This window comes from Rattus norvegicus, chromosome 6 (genome assembly GCF_036323735.1).
Source record: "Rattus norvegicus strain BN/NHsdMcwi chromosome 6, GRCr8, whole genome shotgun sequence".
In the NCBI taxonomy this organism is placed as follows: Eukaryota; Metazoa; Chordata; class Mammalia; order Rodentia; family Muridae; genus Rattus; species Rattus norvegicus.
Genome location: NC_086024.1, coordinates 125119585 through 125136879, shown reverse-complemented (window position 1 = coordinate 125136879; position 17295 = coordinate 125119585). Strand labels below are relative to the sequence as shown.

At 47.2% G+C, this 17295-nt stretch overlaps 1 protein-coding gene and 1 non-coding gene across 2 annotated transcripts; both read right to left on the bottom strand.

The window, feature by feature from the left end:
- Nucleotides 1-2020: 2020 nt before the first annotated feature.
- On the bottom strand, nt 2021-14383 carry Psmc1 (proteasome 26S subunit, ATPase 1). The gene is made up of 11 exons (NM_057123.2): nt 14367-14383; nt 13109-13162; nt 12094-12190; nt 10643-10767; nt 10064-10249; nt 9759-9887; nt 8998-9094; nt 6362-6551; nt 5478-5629; nt 4395-4549; nt 2021-2363 (listed from the first exon to the last, which is right to left on the bottom strand). The coding sequence occupies exons 1-11, from the start codon at nt 14367-14369 to the stop codon at nt 2229-2231; spliced, it is 1323 nt and encodes a 440-aa protein (NP_476464.1). The 5' UTR covers nt 14370-14383; the 3' UTR covers nt 2021-2228.
- Nucleotides 12269-12393, bottom strand: LOC120093474 (small nucleolar RNA SNORA40). The gene has a single exon (XR_005486521.1). It is a non-coding gene; the product is annotated as a small nucleolar RNA SNORA40 (small nucleolar RNA).
- Nucleotides 14384-17295: the final 2912 nt, after the last annotated feature.

The window sequence follows — 17295 nt, the reverse complement described above, 5'->3', positions numbered from 1 at the left end:
CAGCTGTCTTTGGGGGTCCATAGGGACCCTTGGGTCTGCCTTTCACTGGAGCCCAGCTGATCATGTGCTCAGTACGGTGTGCAAATCCTTGGGCAGCACCCTCTGTAGGAACCTTGCTGTCACGTGACCTCAGAGCAGAGTCTGTTCCCAACAGCCGACCTCACCTGGTGTAGAGCACCTGTCTTGAGAATGCAGTCACTTTTTACTGAGGGGCAGCTCTGTAGCACAGCTTCTGCCCATGGCTGTTTAGCTTGGCTGGAGGGATGGCTTGCCTGTATTTACGGCAGGAATGCCCACAGGGATTGCAGAGCTGCTTTCTGGATATTTTGAAACAGGGTGGCCTTGAACTCTTGCTTCTCCTGCACTTGCCTCCTGGGCATTAATATTCTATTTCTGCTTATGTTGGGATTTAGACACCGGCCTTACACTGTCCTGTAGATGGCTCCCCCTTCTGTGTACACGTTTCTTACCCTTGGTCTCGGACACTCCAAGCCTAGTGGCATCCTCAGGGCTGAATTTTGAAGCTGTTTAGCTTCTCATGGAGACCATCTAAGCAGACTACCCACTCTGCACAGCCACCTACATGGAGATATCCCTGGGTGGACAGGAACTCCTCCCCACGCCCAGGTAGCCACACCCTAGACCTGGAACCTGTGAATATCCTGTAGAGTCCGGGATGCACATGAGGTCCACAGAGGCAGAAGGAGCATTGAGAAGTTAATGCCAGTCACACCTATACAATTAAGTCTGGACTATACATGAAGCCTGGGCTACATTTGAAGATCTTAATGGCAGAAATCAAGTGAGAAGGCTGTCCTGGGGTGTCAGTCTGGTCAGGAGACTCTTGGAAGGTGAAAAAGGAAAGTAGAAAGGGGTGGAGAGGGAGAGAAAATAAAAGAGGACCCAGAGCTTGACCTGCTCTTCTAACTTTGAAGATGGAGGGTGCTAGGATCCAGGAGTCAGGGTGGCCTCTACAAGGTGGGAAAGGCCCTCAGTTGCCAGCCAGTACTGACCACAGCCCATGGCTATAAGGAGCTGACCACTCAGACCTCAAGGAAACTATTTTTCTCTCTCGAGCATTCAGAAAGGGGTACAGTAGATATCAAGACAGTAGCTTTCTGAGTGGTCTTTCGACAACCTATACACTAAGATAAATTTGTACCTGAGTCATGGTGGCAAAAGGAGAGGAAGAGGCCTTCCCTCCATAGGCCACCTACCTCCTTGTGGCTGTAAGGAACCATCTGTTAAAGGAAATACTAAGTGTTGAGGTTTATGAACCCAGAACTGAGGCAGGCATAGTTGGGAAAAGATTCTTCACTGACTCCTCAGGGATCTCCCCCTCTTGGGAACACGCACGGCCCAATGTGGAGGCTCTAGTTAGCCCACAGTAAAGCAGTTCCTTCAGCCACATTAACTTAGCCTTTTCCATTCAAAGACCATTGGCCTTGTGGCTCCACCTGAGGCACTGCTTTGGAAATACGAAGTGGGCTCCTTGTGGTTGCCAATGGGCTTCCCTAATACAGGGTCCCCCCATCTGCTGCAGTGAAAGTGCACGCTTATGCTGACTACCTTCCTGTCAACTTGACAGAAGCCAGTCTCTTGGGAGATGGAACTTTACAGAGAAAGTGCCTCCATCAGATCGGCCTGTCTTAAGTCTATGGGATTTTCTTAATAAATGAATGATTTGTGGGGTTGGGGATTTAGCTCAGTGGTAGAGCGCTTGCCTAGGAAGCGCAAGGCCCTGGGTTCGGTCCCCAGCTCCGAAAAAAAAAAAAGAACCAAAAAAAAAAAAAAAAAAAAAAAAAGAATGATTTATGTGGGAGGTGCTGCCCCTAGGCAGGCAGTTCTGCAGTACATGAGAGAGCAGACTGATTCCATGGTGAGTAGATTCCACCACGGCTTCTGCTTCCGTTCCTTTCTCCAGGTTCCCGCCCTCCCTGACTTCCCATCACGATGGACTGTAAGCTGTGAGGAGATGAACTCTTCCCCACTCGCTTTTGTCATGGTTTCATTACAGTAATAGAAAGCAAACCAGGACAATCCTTTATTGGGAGCGGAGAGCTGCAGGGCACAATGACCAACAACAGATTGGAGACAGACCGCACAGCGTCCTCCACGACACGGGCTTTCTACTAGCAAAACTTAACTGGAAGATGGATTCCTTGGGGCAGCTTCCCATCTTCCCAGGTGGGGGAAACTCATTAAGTTCCCTGAAGACAACTGTGTCACTAGAGATACAGCCCCTCAGGGGTGCCTTCTTGTTTTTTATACAGAACGTTCTCCTTAGATTTCTTGAAGTCTTCGTTTGTCACTTTCATCCTGCGTTCCCGCAGAGCCATCAAGCCAGCCTCTGTGCAGATTGCCTGGAAGAAAGAACAGCGTGAGCCGGGCGTGGTGCGCAGGCCTCCAGTCCCAGGCAGGGGCAGGTCAGCCGCAGAGCAAGGACAGCCAGGGCTACAAAGAGAAACCCTGTCTAGGAAGAAAGGGAAAAAGAGAGCAGTGTGTTCAGACTGAACACCTATTTTTAACTTAAGGAATTCAGAGGGATATTTTGAAATACAGTGTAAGATAGACTAAACACAAATTGCTCATTTGGGAACAGGTTACTTTTTAAATGTCTCATGTATCATAATTTCTGAGAATCCAAGATGCATAAACCGGGAAGACTATGAGGGGTAGATCTGGGATTCTGAGCTGTGACTCAGGTTCTGAGCAGTCACTTAATTCTCGTAGCTCTACTTTCATCAAAAATTTCTTACTTTGCTTATTTTTTTAAAGTAAATATTTTTAAAAGTTTATTCATGGGGCTGGAGAGATGGCTCAGCGGTTAAGAGCACCCGACTGCTCTTCCAGAGGTCATGAGTTCAATTCCCAGCAACCACATGATGGCTCACAACCATCTGTAAAGAGATCTGATGCCCTCTTCTGGTATGTCTGAAGACAGCTACAGTGTACTTATATATAATAAATGAATAAATCTTTAAAAAAAAAAGTTTATTCGTCTGCTTGTCTGCATGTATGTCTGTATGTCTGTGAGGGTGTTGGGTCCTCTGGAGCTGGAATTACAGACAGATGGGAGCTGCCATGTGGGTGCTGGGCATTGAACCTGGGTCCTCTGGAAGAGCAGACAGTGCTCTTTCTCAACTCTAGTCCTCTCATTGAAAGTATTTCTATGAAATATAAAAAGTGACATGCCAAAAAGCGGAGAGGTGAGTGCATGTCTATTTAAACTTACAGTCAGAGCATATATTGCTGACATTTCGCAGAGGTCCGAGTTTGGGTTCACAAACTGTCTGTAACTCAGGATCTAGGGAATCTGATGCCCTCTTTCCTCTGTAGATAGCTATATTTCTATGCATACTCCCACATGGAAATACGCATTTACATGTAATTAAAAGTTAAAAACTGGAGCCAGTGGTGGCGGCACACGTCTTTAATCCCAGTTCTTGGGAGGCAGAGGCACGTCTTAGAGTTCGAGGCCACCCTAGTCTACAGAGTGCGTTCCAGGACAGCTAAGCTACATAAACCCTGTCTTGAAAAACGAACAAGACAAAACAAAAAATTAAAATTAAACCTAAAAAAATCCAAACAAACAAAATGACAAGACTAAAACACCACAGTTCTGGCACTAAAAGTTGTTGTGGAAATGGCCACAGATTGTTTACTTTAAATGGCTCAACCAAAAAAGCAGGTGTGCTTGAGCACAGGAAATGGTTAGCCATTTAAACTTAGGTGACGGGCATGTGGGTGTGCATATCCTGGTGAGGTAACTATTCTGAACTCTTGAAACATTTTAAGAAAAGTTGCTGTAGTACAATTAAAAAGTAACTGTCAGTAAAAACAAAAACTATCCTAAGCGGTGTAGGACGATGCCAGTGACCTTAGCGACCAGGTACAGCGCTGGTCTGGAAAAGCAGTTTGTGCTGCTGCTACCCAACCGAGGCACCACTGGGGAGACCCTGCTGCTCCTTGAAGGAGAAGAGCCTGCACACACGCACTGCTCAGCTGTGGAAACACACATGCCCTCACGTTCGCAAGGAAACCAACAGGTAAAACTGAGGAGAGCCCATCAACACAGGGTGGGACCTCCCAGCACATGTGTCCCTGACAGAGGACAAAGGCCATGCCTGACTTTCCCAAGCAGGTCACCCAGGCCTTGCACAGGAGGTGGTAAAGTTAATGTTAGTAACTGATCCCTGTGGGTTAACATGGTTAGGGCCATTTACTTCATAAATTAATGCACTAAATGGCTCCAAATAAAAGGCAAATCTCCCATCTGGATGGAGTGTTAAAGCCACACGGTGACTGTGAACTCAGGGCTCCACACTCCCAGCCTACCTGCCACCCCTAGAGTACACAGACTTTCTAACAACCCAAATAAACAAGCCACTCACCTTGATGTCAGCCCCAGAGAGGTCATCCTTTGCCATGATCAAGTCATCCAAGGTTACATCATCAGCCAGCGTCATCCTGCTTGTGTGGATCTGGAAGATGCGCTTCTTGGTCTTTTCATCAGGCAGGGGGAACTCGATCTTTCTGTCAATGCGGCCTGCAGGTAACAAAGCATTCAGCCACTTCCCTCCAGACCCACTCTGCTCCAGAGCCTCAGTCCACCCCACTGCTGCAGCTTTAGTCAGAAGACACTGTGGGGATGACACCTGAACCCTAAAAAGTGAACATTCATTTCTGTGCTCTGTGAGTATCTGCATCGGAGCTCACCCCACCTAAACCTTACCCTGCTCTGCCATCTTCAGGAAGAAACACAGGAGACCTTGGATGGCATCGGGACCAAGAGCAAGCCTACCACAGAAACACTACAAAGTATGGCTTCTAGTGCCACCTGAATGTAATCATGAATCATGGCCTACGAACCTTTCCTTCAGGGTAAAAAGTGAGTGCTCTTCGGTCCTTGGCTCCGGAAAAAAAAAAAAAAATGCAAAAGAAAAAGAAAAAAAAAATCTAAAAAAAAAAAAAAAAGTGAGTGCTCTAGGCTAAAAAGGAAATTCTGAGTAAGGGGAGGAAAAGATCACAGTGCAAAACCAGAACGAGAAGGGCCAAGCCATACAGCGTCACTCTTAGCAGGGATTTCAAAGAGACACACTTGAGTTCGGGGTGTGTGTGGAGCGCGTGTGTGTTGTGAGCAACTACCACCTTGGCTTTTGAGATCAGTGTCTCTTCAGTGTCACTGGCCTGGAGCCTGCCAAAGGCCAGCAAGTCCCACTCTCTATCCTCCCCAGCACTAAGATCACAAGAGCACACCTCAGGCCCACCTTTTATATGTGGGTTCCTCAGACTAAACTCAGGCCTTTCTGCCCACAGGCAGGCGCTTTCCTACCTAGGCCATCTCTCCAATCAAGGAGATGGATTTTGGTAAATTCTACCACACAGCAGTGTTTGCCATTCCGTTGAATAACAACCCCAATGCACACAGAAACAAACCCATTAGTTTTCCATGAGGAAACAAACGCAAATTTGACCTGGTCTGATAAGTGCTGGATCCAAAGTTTCTATTCGGTTTGTGGCCATGATAACTTTTACATCTCCCCTCGAATCAAATCCATCCAACTGGTTCAACAGTTCCAACATTGTCCGCTGGATTTCCCGCTCACCTCCAGAGTTTGAATCATATCTTTGGAAAAAGAGAAAGAGAAGATCCAGCCACTCTGTTAAAAGGACAGCGGACAAACAGCATGGAACTCAACGTCCTCTCAGTCACTCCTCCTCACTCCGGCACAGCAGTGCCAGCACCCCACACTTGGTCAAACGCACTCTCAGTTTACACCTAACAATGCCCACTGTGATGATCGCCTTTCGAAGGGGCCCCTTTTCTCTGCTGGATGGGGACATGCTTGTCTGATGGAGTACTGAGCAGGAAGGCTCACACAGGAGCGGACGCAGCCTGTGAAGACAGTGATGCCAGGGCCCTGCTCTCAGACTTCATGGTCCAGAACTGAGGGAACAAGCTTCTGTTTTTAAACCACCCAGCCTGTGGTGTTCTGTTTTCAGACAGACATACTTTATTTTTTCTTTTTTTCGGAGCTGGGGACCGAACCCAGGGCCTTCCACTGAGCTAAATCCCCAACCCTAGACAGACACACTTTTGAACCTCACCAGTGCACAGCAACTCTGTCTGAAGTTGCCCCGTTTTTTGTCTCGTTTGGTCCAACCTTTACTGCAGGGCAAAGACTACCATGATTACAGTGAGTCCCCAGTCTGGACGGTACTGGCTCCACATAAGTACTGTGGCACAACTGGGTTCTAGACTCTGCCTGGGTAGGTATTTAAGGCCCCCTGGAGGGCAGCGAACAGAGAATGCAGAGGGCCATGTGCACCAAGGGCTTGCTGCACAGGGCAAGTCTACCTTTTGGTCCCAATGGCGTCGATTTCATCAATGAACACAATGGACGGTGCGTGTTCCTCAGCGACCCGGAAGAGCTCCCGGACCAGCTTGGGCCCGTCACCTAGGTACTTCTGAATAAGCTCTGAGCCAACCACTCGCAAGAAAGTCGCTGAAGTCTGGTTCGCTACTGCTTTGGCCAATAGAGTTTTACCTATGGGGGTAAGAAGAATAAGACAAAGAAGTCATTTAACTGCTGTCAGGAGCACCCTACCCTAACAGATGGACACCAACAACAAGACACCGGCAGCTGTCTGCCATTCTGCTCCTCCAATCTAACAACATACTCTGACTGCTTTGAACTCTTAAAGTGATCATGATAATGACGGCACTATCTTTACTTGTTATTTCTACTCATTAATAAATGTATTACTTATGTGTGTGTTGTGTCTATGTGCATGTGTAGGGGACAGAAGACACCCTGGCGGCAGCACTTACTTCCCGTCTCCCAACCTTCAGTGGGTTCTGAAGATCAGACTCAGGCTGACAGGCTTGTGTGACAGACACCATTACCACTGAGACACTTTGTGAGCCCAAAGCATCACCTAAGCAGTGGCTTTCAACCTGTGGGTCCAGACCCACTTGGGACCCACTAGAGACCCTGCAAACCAGACATGTACACAATTCATAACAGCAGTGGAATTACAGTTATGAAGTAGCAACGAACAGAGCTTGGTGAGGAACTGTAGTACAGGGCCACAGCATAGGAGAACCAGTGATCTGAACAATCGCTGTAATCACCTACAGAAAGTGCTCTCTGCACTAGCAATACAATAATCTGGTTTCGGAAAGGGAGCTTTTTCTAAGTTGCATATAAAATTAACTTAATGCAACCAGACATGGCACTATACTTCTAGACTCCCGCATTTGGGAGGTGGAGGCAGGAGGATTAGAACTTGAAGGTCATCCTGAGCTACACAGTGAATTCAAAGCCAGCCTGGCCTCCATGAAGACCTACATCAAAACGAACGAATGATGGAACAGATAAAAAAAATAATCTGGCTTATCCAACAAAGGATTAGAAAGCCAAATAAGTTCCCATAGAGCCATTAGTGATAAAGTAAGGTGGTACTGGGTAGGCTTGTGGGTGGTCAAATACTGGAAGCCAGACCAGCCGATGAAGCCCACAGGCAAGCACTGGGGAAGCAAAGCCATCTCAGACTTGGGACTCCCTTCCCAAGGGAGGCAATTCCTCAGGGATCTCAAATAGTGTTTTTTTGAATAATCATTCATTCATTCATACATTCAAGTACACTATTGCCCTCTTCAGACACACCAGAAGAGGGCACCAGATCCCATTACAGATGGTTGTAAGCCACCATGTGGTCACTGGGAATTGAACTCAGGACCTCTGGAAGAGCAGTCAGTGCTCTTAACCACTGAGCCATCTCTCCAGCACCTCAAGTAGTTTCTAACACTGCTCTATCACTGGTATTTTTCTTTCAGGGTGCATGTACACGCGCGTGCACACACACATACACACACACAAAGGAAACACTTGTCACCTTTGGTTGACTGCGTACACTGAGTTCACTTTGAGAGCTCTAAACAACGATGATGCTCACCCCATGCTCACCTCGGGTCAAAGTGAGTGAGGAGGCTGGGTGTTAGCTCAGAATGCAGAGGAAGAGCTGGGGGATGACAGAGGGCTAAGCTTTGTGACAAGCCTCAGGAGGCAATGGTATTCCTGGGAGACCAACCCAGGATGGTAAAGACGAGGTAGGGCATTTTAGGATAATGAGACCTTAGTGTGTAGGAATGGCCAATGGGAGTAGCTGGGTTACTTCAAGTGCCACGGGGAATCCCTGAACAAGCCTCCCACTGACAGGACTGTCCATCCAGCACCGCAGTGCCCACATCTCATGAGGTACACACTGGTGGGTCAGGAGAAAAGTGCTGTAGCCCTGGGCTCATCACCAGACTCTCTGGGGCTTTAATTTCCACTGAGATAAAGCAGGGTGGCTTCTTCTGGCTTCAGGCTTCTTAGGGAAGGTACTTCAGTCTCTTAAAGCTCCCAACACAGGCCGGTAGGAACTCAGCATCAGTTCTCTTAAGCAAGTGTCCACTCCTATTCTAATCTGCAGGGTCATCAACTGCCAACATTGGTCTCTACAGCCTAGGACAACCAATCAGCTGTAATGTCAAATGTGTGTGGTTTTCTCATCACCATTTACTTAATTCTACTACACCAGGAAATGGACCTGACCCCACACCTCAGAGTAACTTTGACGCCATCTCCACTACTGGTCTGAGGCTTGGCCATGCTGCAGGTGAACCCAAGTGTTCTTTGAGGCTGGGACAAGCAGCAGTAGTGTTTAGGACTCCCAAGGTGATGTCATTGTACAGGGTCCACCAAGGGTGAGAACGTGTGTGTGTGTGTGTGTGTGTGTGTGTGTGTGTGTGTGTATGTGTGTGGCGGTGGCGGTGGTGGTGGTGGTATTGGTTTGCTGGACCCATCCCACACCTTTGTGCATGCTAAGCAGCATGTTCTACCTCTCGCCCCCACCCCAGCTCCAGAGTTAAGCTAAGGCTGCTGTCTTCTATCTTGCCAACGCTGCTGGAGGCAGAGGGGAGTGCCTACAGCGTTCAACACGGCATACCTGTCCCTGGCGGGCCGTAGAGAATGACCCCCTTAGGTGGTTTTATCCCCATCTCCTCATAATACTCAGGGTGGGTAAGAGGGAGCTCCACAGATTCCTACAGAGAAGAAACATTGGTAAAAAGGAAAGTTTAACTGAGGTTATTAGCATTACATGACATGAAAATATCTTGTTTCCCACAAAGATACATAGAAATCTCTCTCTTCTGAACCTCCATGTGGGGTGGGACACGATAAAGAGGACATGTGTCTCACTGAGTTTTTTTTTTTTTTTTTTTAAATCAACTCCCTTTCTAAGCTACACTCAGTTTCCCTTTTTCTTTCTGGCTATCCCCACTGTCACATAGACTCTTTGCCTATTTCCAGGTGTTAGGTCAACAGTGGAGAACTTTGGCAGTTCTGACTGCCTTCCCATGGGTGGAAGGCAGAGCTGGTAAGAGCCACCCTGAACCGTATCTCCCCAGGCTGCAGGATCACTCAGGAGCAGGGAACATGGCCTAGCCCAGCACTGTGAGCCTGTGTAAGCACACAGACACCCCCATAGAACAGTACAAGTCAGCACAGCCCTAACATCACATTTTCACACAATACTCACTCAACATTAAATCGCAAAGTGTTAAAGGCTGCAGGATATCGCAGTTTGGTGTGATTTCCAGTTCCTAACATTACTGAGCAACAAAGACCCACAGCTGGGATTGCCCCCAAAGAAAGACAACACGCAAATCAGCTCCCCAGCATCGAAACAGGACAGCCGTACCGTACCTTAATTTCCTGGATCTGGTTGTCCAGTCCCCCAATATCTGCATAGGTTTCCTGGGGGGCCTTTTCCACCTTCATCACTGTGACCAGGGGATCCGTGTCATCCATGAGCACCCCTATCACAGCATGCACCTACGAGGGATCAAGTCTTAACACGTGACCATGAGCTCTCTCAGTCCATTTATGACAAGCAGTACCAATATCTCCCCCATGTCTGTGAGTGCTCTGGTGATCCACTCCCTCACAAGCAGCCACGACTATGGGGAAGAACACACGACTACGAGTTTCCTTAAAGACCAGCCACTCACCTTGTGGTTGAGCAGGACTGAACAGCCCGGTTCCAGCAGATCCTTGTCTACAAATGACAGGATGCTGACGTAGTGTTCTGAGCCCACCGATGTGGACACAATGGCGTGATTATCATCGATGATCTCTTCCAAGGTTCCTACAGACATGGGGGTTCCCCTAAGATCATCCACCTTTGATCTTTCCTCCTAATAATAGCCAAGAAGAAAACACAGATTAGATGCATCTGCCTTGAGTTACAAAGCAGCAAACGCTTTCTTTTTTCATTCATTCGTTTTCTGTGTTTGTGCATCTGAGTGTGCAGAGACCAGAGAATAACTTGCTGTGTGTGTACTCCTGGCTATGGGGAGAGCTTCTGTGTGGTGGGGTTGTCTGGTCTCTGCCGTAGGGTGCCAGGATTACAGACGTGCACCTCATCTGGATCTTTACCTTTCATATGGGTAACCTGGTTGTCAGGGTGCATCTCCCTGGCTAGCCAGCCGGAAGTGTGCACAGGTTCCCATGGCTCTCACTTGATGATGGTTTTAGGCTCTCAACAGAACTCACTCAGTAAAGAAAATTACAGAACCTTCTCCACTCACCTCTTGCTTTTCTTCTAGTGGTTTCATCTGTTCCTGATTTCTAATGAATTCTTCCTCCATGAGAAGATAGTCTTTTATTCTCTCCAGCTTTAGTAATTTCAGGCGGCACTGGGTGTGAGGTGTTACTGTAATTAAAAAATAAGGCGAACTTAAAAATTTACAATAAAGTTTTACTTTATGGTCATCGGAAGGCCATCAAAAAACTTTAAGTTCAGGGTTGGCAAGATGCCTCAGTGGTTAAAGAGCTTGCTGCCAAGCCTGAAGACCTGAGTTCTATCCCTCCGACCCCCATGGCTGAAGGACAGAACTGAGTCCTGCAGGTACTTTGCCCTCCACACACTCACAGTTGAATCTGAGCGCACGACGAGCTCGCGTGGGCCCCACCCCACATACACACAGTGACAGAAGAGCTGTGATAAGGGGACTGAAGAGATGGCGTGGCGGTGAAGAGCACGGGCTGCTCTTCCAGAGGACCTGGGTTCGGTTCTCAGTACCCACATGGCAGCTCACAACCATGTGTGTGGCAGGTAAAACATTCATATACCTAAAATAATTCTTAAAAACTAACAAAAATAGGGGCTGGGGATTTAGCTCAGTGGTAGAGCGCTTACCTAGGAAGCGCAAGGCCCTGGGTTCGGTCCCCAGCTCTGAAAAAAAGAACCAAAAAAAAAAAAAAAAAAAACCCAAACTAACAAAAATAAACTTAAGTTCAGACACAGCCAAGTGTTACTACAGCAACTCCTCACTTTACAGCTCTAGAGCATGCAAGTGTTTCTGACACTGGGCTGGTAGGTTAGACTCCATCCCCACTGTAGTGCATTAATCCAGCACGCAGGAAGCTGCTGTAAGAGGATCACAAACTTGGATCATAAAACCGAGAGCCTGTGTCACAGCGGCCACGGCCACTGAGATAAAGGCTCTGTGAGTAAGGGACCTGCAGCAAAGCCCACGCTCTAAGTTCCTCATCCTCAGAAGGTGACAGGAGAGAGCCAACCCCAAAGGTTGTCCTGGAACACATGTGCCCTCCATAAAATAATAAAAAGTTAAAAAGCAGTGACTTAGATGTGTGATACCTCGGAGGGGTTAGCTACCTAGAGACAGTGAATAGGGTGTCTGTCTGTCTGTCTGTCTTTCTCTCTCTTTCGAGAAAGGTCTGTCTGTGTAGCCCTGGCTGGCTGGAGCTCAGGGATGACTGAGTGCTGGGATTACTGAGGTGCTCCATGGCCCACTGTGATCGGTTAGCATGAGACAGACTCATGTAACACTGTATTTTAAGATAAAGTGTAACTTCCACATCAACCCAGTAGAGGGCTACGGCAGGTTAATAAGTAGAGTGGGGTTATCCAGAGCTAGCTTCAGTCTTCCCAGTTCTTCCTGCCTTCCTCTGTTCTCCAGGCTACATGCAGAGTCCTTTCCCTGGGGGCTGGGCACAGCAGAAGAGCAGGCATTACCCAGTGGCAGTTTGCTGGCAGCATCTGGTCCCTTGGTTTTCTTCTTCTTTTTCCCCACTCTAGTTGGGACAGGAGGTTCATATTTCTTTTTCTTGTCCTTCAGTTTTTAGAAGAGTAGGAAAAAGATGTCACATAGAAACCAGAAAAAGGGAACACTTTTTTTTTTTTTTTTGGTGATATTACTTCTTACATGTACCAAAACTCATACAACAATGAGTTCTGGGTTGCAAAAGAGGGTTTGTTCTTGCACCTGTTGTTCAGTCTTTCTCCACTAGTTCAACAAAAACCCATACAAGTGCGAAAGAAAACACTTTTTTTTTTGGTGTTGCTACCATCTATTTCTAGGGGTACACATGTTCTCATCTTTTAGGATATGTAAAACAACTATTTCCTTTATTAATTTTTAAAATTAAGATATGGTTACATTATTTCCTTCTTCCCTCTCATCCCCACCTCACACAGATGGCGTCTCTCTCTCTCTCTCCATATATATATATATATGTATATACATATACATATACATATATACACACACATATGTATATATGTATATATTATATAAGATATATATATCCTGAGTCTGCAAAATGACCTCCTTTAAGAAGCAGATTTCACATTCCTGCTCTCCTGATAAGATCTTACTCCAGCATGTAGGTGTAATCTCTTTATAGAAATGGCAGTGACTCAAGATGTTTTCAGTAAGTAGACAGAGGTCAGAGTTGAGCTATTTGCCTAGTTTGGTTAGACGAGGCACTTCTCATCCCTCAGTAAGTTAAACACTTATAGGTGATCGACTTGAAAACTTCCACAATGTTCATGCTTTAAAAAACAAAACAAAACAAAACAAATGAACTCCTGGCAAAGAATTCTTTAGAAAATGAAACCAGTTACCCATGTGTACACACACAGGGTTACTGAAGTAACTGCATCCCTTTGCTTCTTAAAGTTTGTGGCACCATAAAGAACTCGCCAAGACCTAAGGCAGTTTCTATGGCACGATCAGATCTTATCTTACCTTGTCATCCTTCTTGCCACCCCCAGGACCATGGCCACCACTCTGACTTTGACCCTGGGGGATGAAAAAGACAGACACACATAAATCCAGGATATGGCCACTTCAAAGGAACAGCCTGCTGGTGCTGTACTCTAAAACACAAGCACGTCCCCACTGTAGCGTGTGGGTACTGAGGACCTGGCAGACCACGTGTGCATTTACTGAGGAGACATTACTTGCCTCTTAGGCCCAAGACCCATTCGATGATGATTCCTAAAGTCCCCCTAATACACAGACAGATCAAAGGACCAAGGTCCAGGGAGGTTAACGGACTTGTGTATTGTCACAAAGCGTGTTAGATAGAAATCATGGTTAAGTTCTGCTGTATCACAAACCCTGCATGTTTTTCAACTGCTCTAGAAAAGAAAGGATTTGTGTTCCACCAACGGCCACTTACTGCTTTTCTGTTTCCTCATTGAAATGGGGTCACTAAAAATAATCTTCGGGGTTGTTCTAAGAAATAAGAACAACTCTGGGAAAACGCCCGGCGCATGTTTGTAATACTTTTCAAAGTCTTCACAGGTCCTTTGTGGGTTCTGGCCTTCACCCACATTCAGAAGCACTGGTCTAGCAACTGAATGTGGTTCAGACTGACTTCAGGGCTGCCTCAAGGGGCTGTCTCCTTTTGTATTTTGGGACCGTCTGCCCTGCCCCAGTTTCACTCAGATATTAGCACGGATTACTCTCTTAATTTAGGCCTCTACTCAGACTTCGCATCCACGGAGGGTCCTTCGGTGACACCCTATCAAAAACAGCCACCTTCTTACAACACAGCCACAAAACGATCTGTCCCGGTCCTGTTCCCTGACATATTTATTGTCTCCCTTCTCTAGAACGGAAGCACCACGGAAGAAGCGACGTCAACCGTGTTCGCCCGGTACTCTCGGTGCCTACATCCGAATCCGGTCCAACAAACCAAACCGGAGAACGCTGAGCCGTCGGCGGATATATACTACGCTGGTTCTGCGGCTCAGCCGCTGTCCCCAGCGTCCTCCGGGTTGTCCCGCTCGGCTCTACCCCTTCAGAAACCACTCGATCGGGTCACAGCAGGTCTGCTCCGTAGCTCCCCGGGCGCCGTGCGCCTTGCCCGCGTCCGCCGAGGAGTGAGACACGCTCCGACCCGCGGGCTGCGATGAACCCGAGCGCCGGATCGCCTAGTCCTCCCGCCTCGCAGCGCTTCGGTACCCGGGACTACCAGCCGAAACCCTTAGTCACTCACCATCTTCCTTCAGTCGTCCAAGTCGCCGCCGCCGGAAGCGCATCCACCAAAGCGACCCTGCCAGGAGCGGAAGTGACTTAAAAAAAAAAAAAAAAAAAAGGAGAGATTCTACGGAAGCCTATCGGGACAAACTTCCTCACGGGAGAAGTTGCTCACTAAGGGTTTAGTCCAGCGATTGGTTAAACACGTGGGCAAACTTAAAATAATTTACTTGAGGGAATCCTAAGTAGCTGCTGTTGGGCTTTTGTCAATAACTTAAGACAATGACCTTGGGTGTCAAAGACTTAGGGAAAATTTGAAAATTTAAAAAATTTAAAAGAATGCAAATATTATAACTGCGAAGAAGTATTTGTGTCAAGCAGGAATGGCACTTGGGGCTGAGAAGTTGATGTTCTTCTTTAGTTTCCGGAATTTGCCAGCTGTCTTGAGAATATTTCTCCGCCTAAAGTCATCTAAATGTGTGCGTCTTTTTTTTTTTTTTTTTTTTTTAATTTCTGCTGATGAAAAGGGACTGATGATGGCTAATACTGTGTTGAAATTTCTCTTGAGGAGCTGGAGGGACGGCTCAGCAGCAAAGAGCAGGGGACCCACACGACGGCTAACAACCATCCAGGGCCCCTGCAAGCATGTGGTGTGCAAACGCATACATGTAAACATAAATAAAATAATTAGAAATTTTAAAAAAGGCAGGACACTGAAAGTCGACAGAGTCCAAGTGACACTGAGGAGGGACACAACTCTCATTTGGGACCCTGGGCAGGTGCTACACGTTGCTATTATTGGTGTTATTAGCACTAACGACACGTTCTTTATGTTGTCAGTGTAAGTTTTCCTTGTGTTCCTATTCCTAAGTGAGAATTCGAGGGATAGGAAATCGGACTCCCTAATTGGCAGCTTCTTTGAACATAAGAATGGTTAGTCAAACAGCCCGAGGGCTGGTTATTTTGAATACTCCACAGTCACATCGAGAAAGCTGTACACAATCACAGTTGATTGCCTTAGCTGTTTCAAACACTTTGAACTGGACGATCTGTTATCACCTCAAAGAACTCCAGAAGACCCTGCAATACATTTCTACCCAGACCAGATGGGGTTCATTTTCCCCCGATGGTCTAGCAGACAGAAACTGCTGTAAGGTGGATTAGAGAGGCAGGGTGGTTGGTGTAAACACAAACCTTCAGCCGTACACGGGTGTGCTATGGCTAGCCCAATCTTACTATAGATACGGGCTGCTTCATGCTTGCTCAGGGATTGGCTGGAGGACACTCCCACGCTGCCTCCCTGGATTTTGTTAACACGAGGCTCAATAAAAGTCTTCCTTTGGTCTTGTCTTGCCTGCTTTGGTGGTAAAGGAAGGAAGTTAAAATTACTTTTGGGAGGTTGGAGACATGAACTGGTAACACGAAGAAAGAAAGGGCAGATGCAGCAGATCCGTGGTGACGACAAAGGCAGTGGACCAACAGCAGCCGCAATGCTTAGGTCGCCTGATTGGCCGCTGAGCAATTGGTAGGCGGCAACTGAATTATTTGGTAGCCGTCTAAGACAGAGGAAGAAGGGTGATAGAAGCAGAGAGCTCAGGAGCAAAAAAGTTCCAAGTGGAAAGGTTTAAATGGCTCTGGTCTGTATTAAACGTGGCATACTGCAAGGCCAGCATTGCCTGGGAATGTCACCCTAATAGGACCGAAAGGACAGGAGGACCCCTATGAGGCCAGCACACACATCACCAACGCTTAAGACTTACCTTCTGTGGGGCATACAAGAGGCAGAAGTGCCTCGGTCACATATTAAAAATGTCTCCTAAAAAAAAAAAAAAGTCTCCTCCCCCCCCCCCTCCACACAGTGATCGCTGGAACTCTCCCTCCTTTTCACCCACACTCACCATCTCCCCAAGCACTGGGAGAGACTTCACTAACTCTGCTTGCTTTTACCTGTCTGTCATGGAGTAAAAGTAAATTTTGTAGGTTTTTTTGTTGTTGTTCTATTTATTAGTTTCTATTTCTTGGGTTTCCATTTCTTGGGAGAGAGGTGGTGTCTGTACTGATTCAGCCCAGGAGAAGCTGTGTGCTTTAGAAGTTAGGGTTGGGGATAGGGAGAAGGGGAGAGGCTGGGAGAGGGGAGGGAGAGGGTGGAGATTATGAATAGTCACACACGGTGGTTTGAGAATGTCTTGGCTAATGCCACCACAATGAGGACCAAGCCAGACGAAGCTTCCTTTCCTCCATGTCTAGGCATCTCATGGTCATCTGGTGGGTTTGTCTCTGCCGTACATGAGTGTACCACTTCTGTCAAGGTCACAGCTCAGATCTCTTGGACACCCTGTGACATCCATGCAGCAGCTAGTTTCTGAACACTCATCACGCTCTGGACTCTCCCCAGGGGGCTGGGAATACTGTACCAAGCAGGCAGAAAATAAAGTTTCCCTGATGAACTTTATAATAACCAAGTGAGTAAGTTGTATAGTATGACATACGATAATAAATCTGATAGAGGTGGAGGGTGGGGTGGAGGGTGGAGAGGGAAGACTTCCTCGTTATCTGACAGGTGCATGCAGTTCAGATACTTATCAGCAGAGGGCGCAATGAAACCAAATACCACCTCGGGTTTGGAGCCTGTTCTTTCCAAGAGGCTCGGTTTTGTTTCTACTTCTGTTGGTTGGCTTTCGGAGCCTTCTTTGCGGCTGGGCTCACCTGAGAGCGACCTCAGCAGCTTGGCTTGTCTACTCTTGGGAAGAACTGGCCTAGAGAGTCAACTATGCTTTCTAATGCTAGGAGGCGCGGTGAATTCTTTCACTCCCAACACTTGGGAGGCAGGATTTCTGAGTTCGTGGCTAGCTAATTCCAGGACCCAGGACTATAGGGCTACACACAAAAAAATATCCTGTCTAAAAAACCAAAACCAAACCAAATCAAACCAAAACCTTATCAATAAC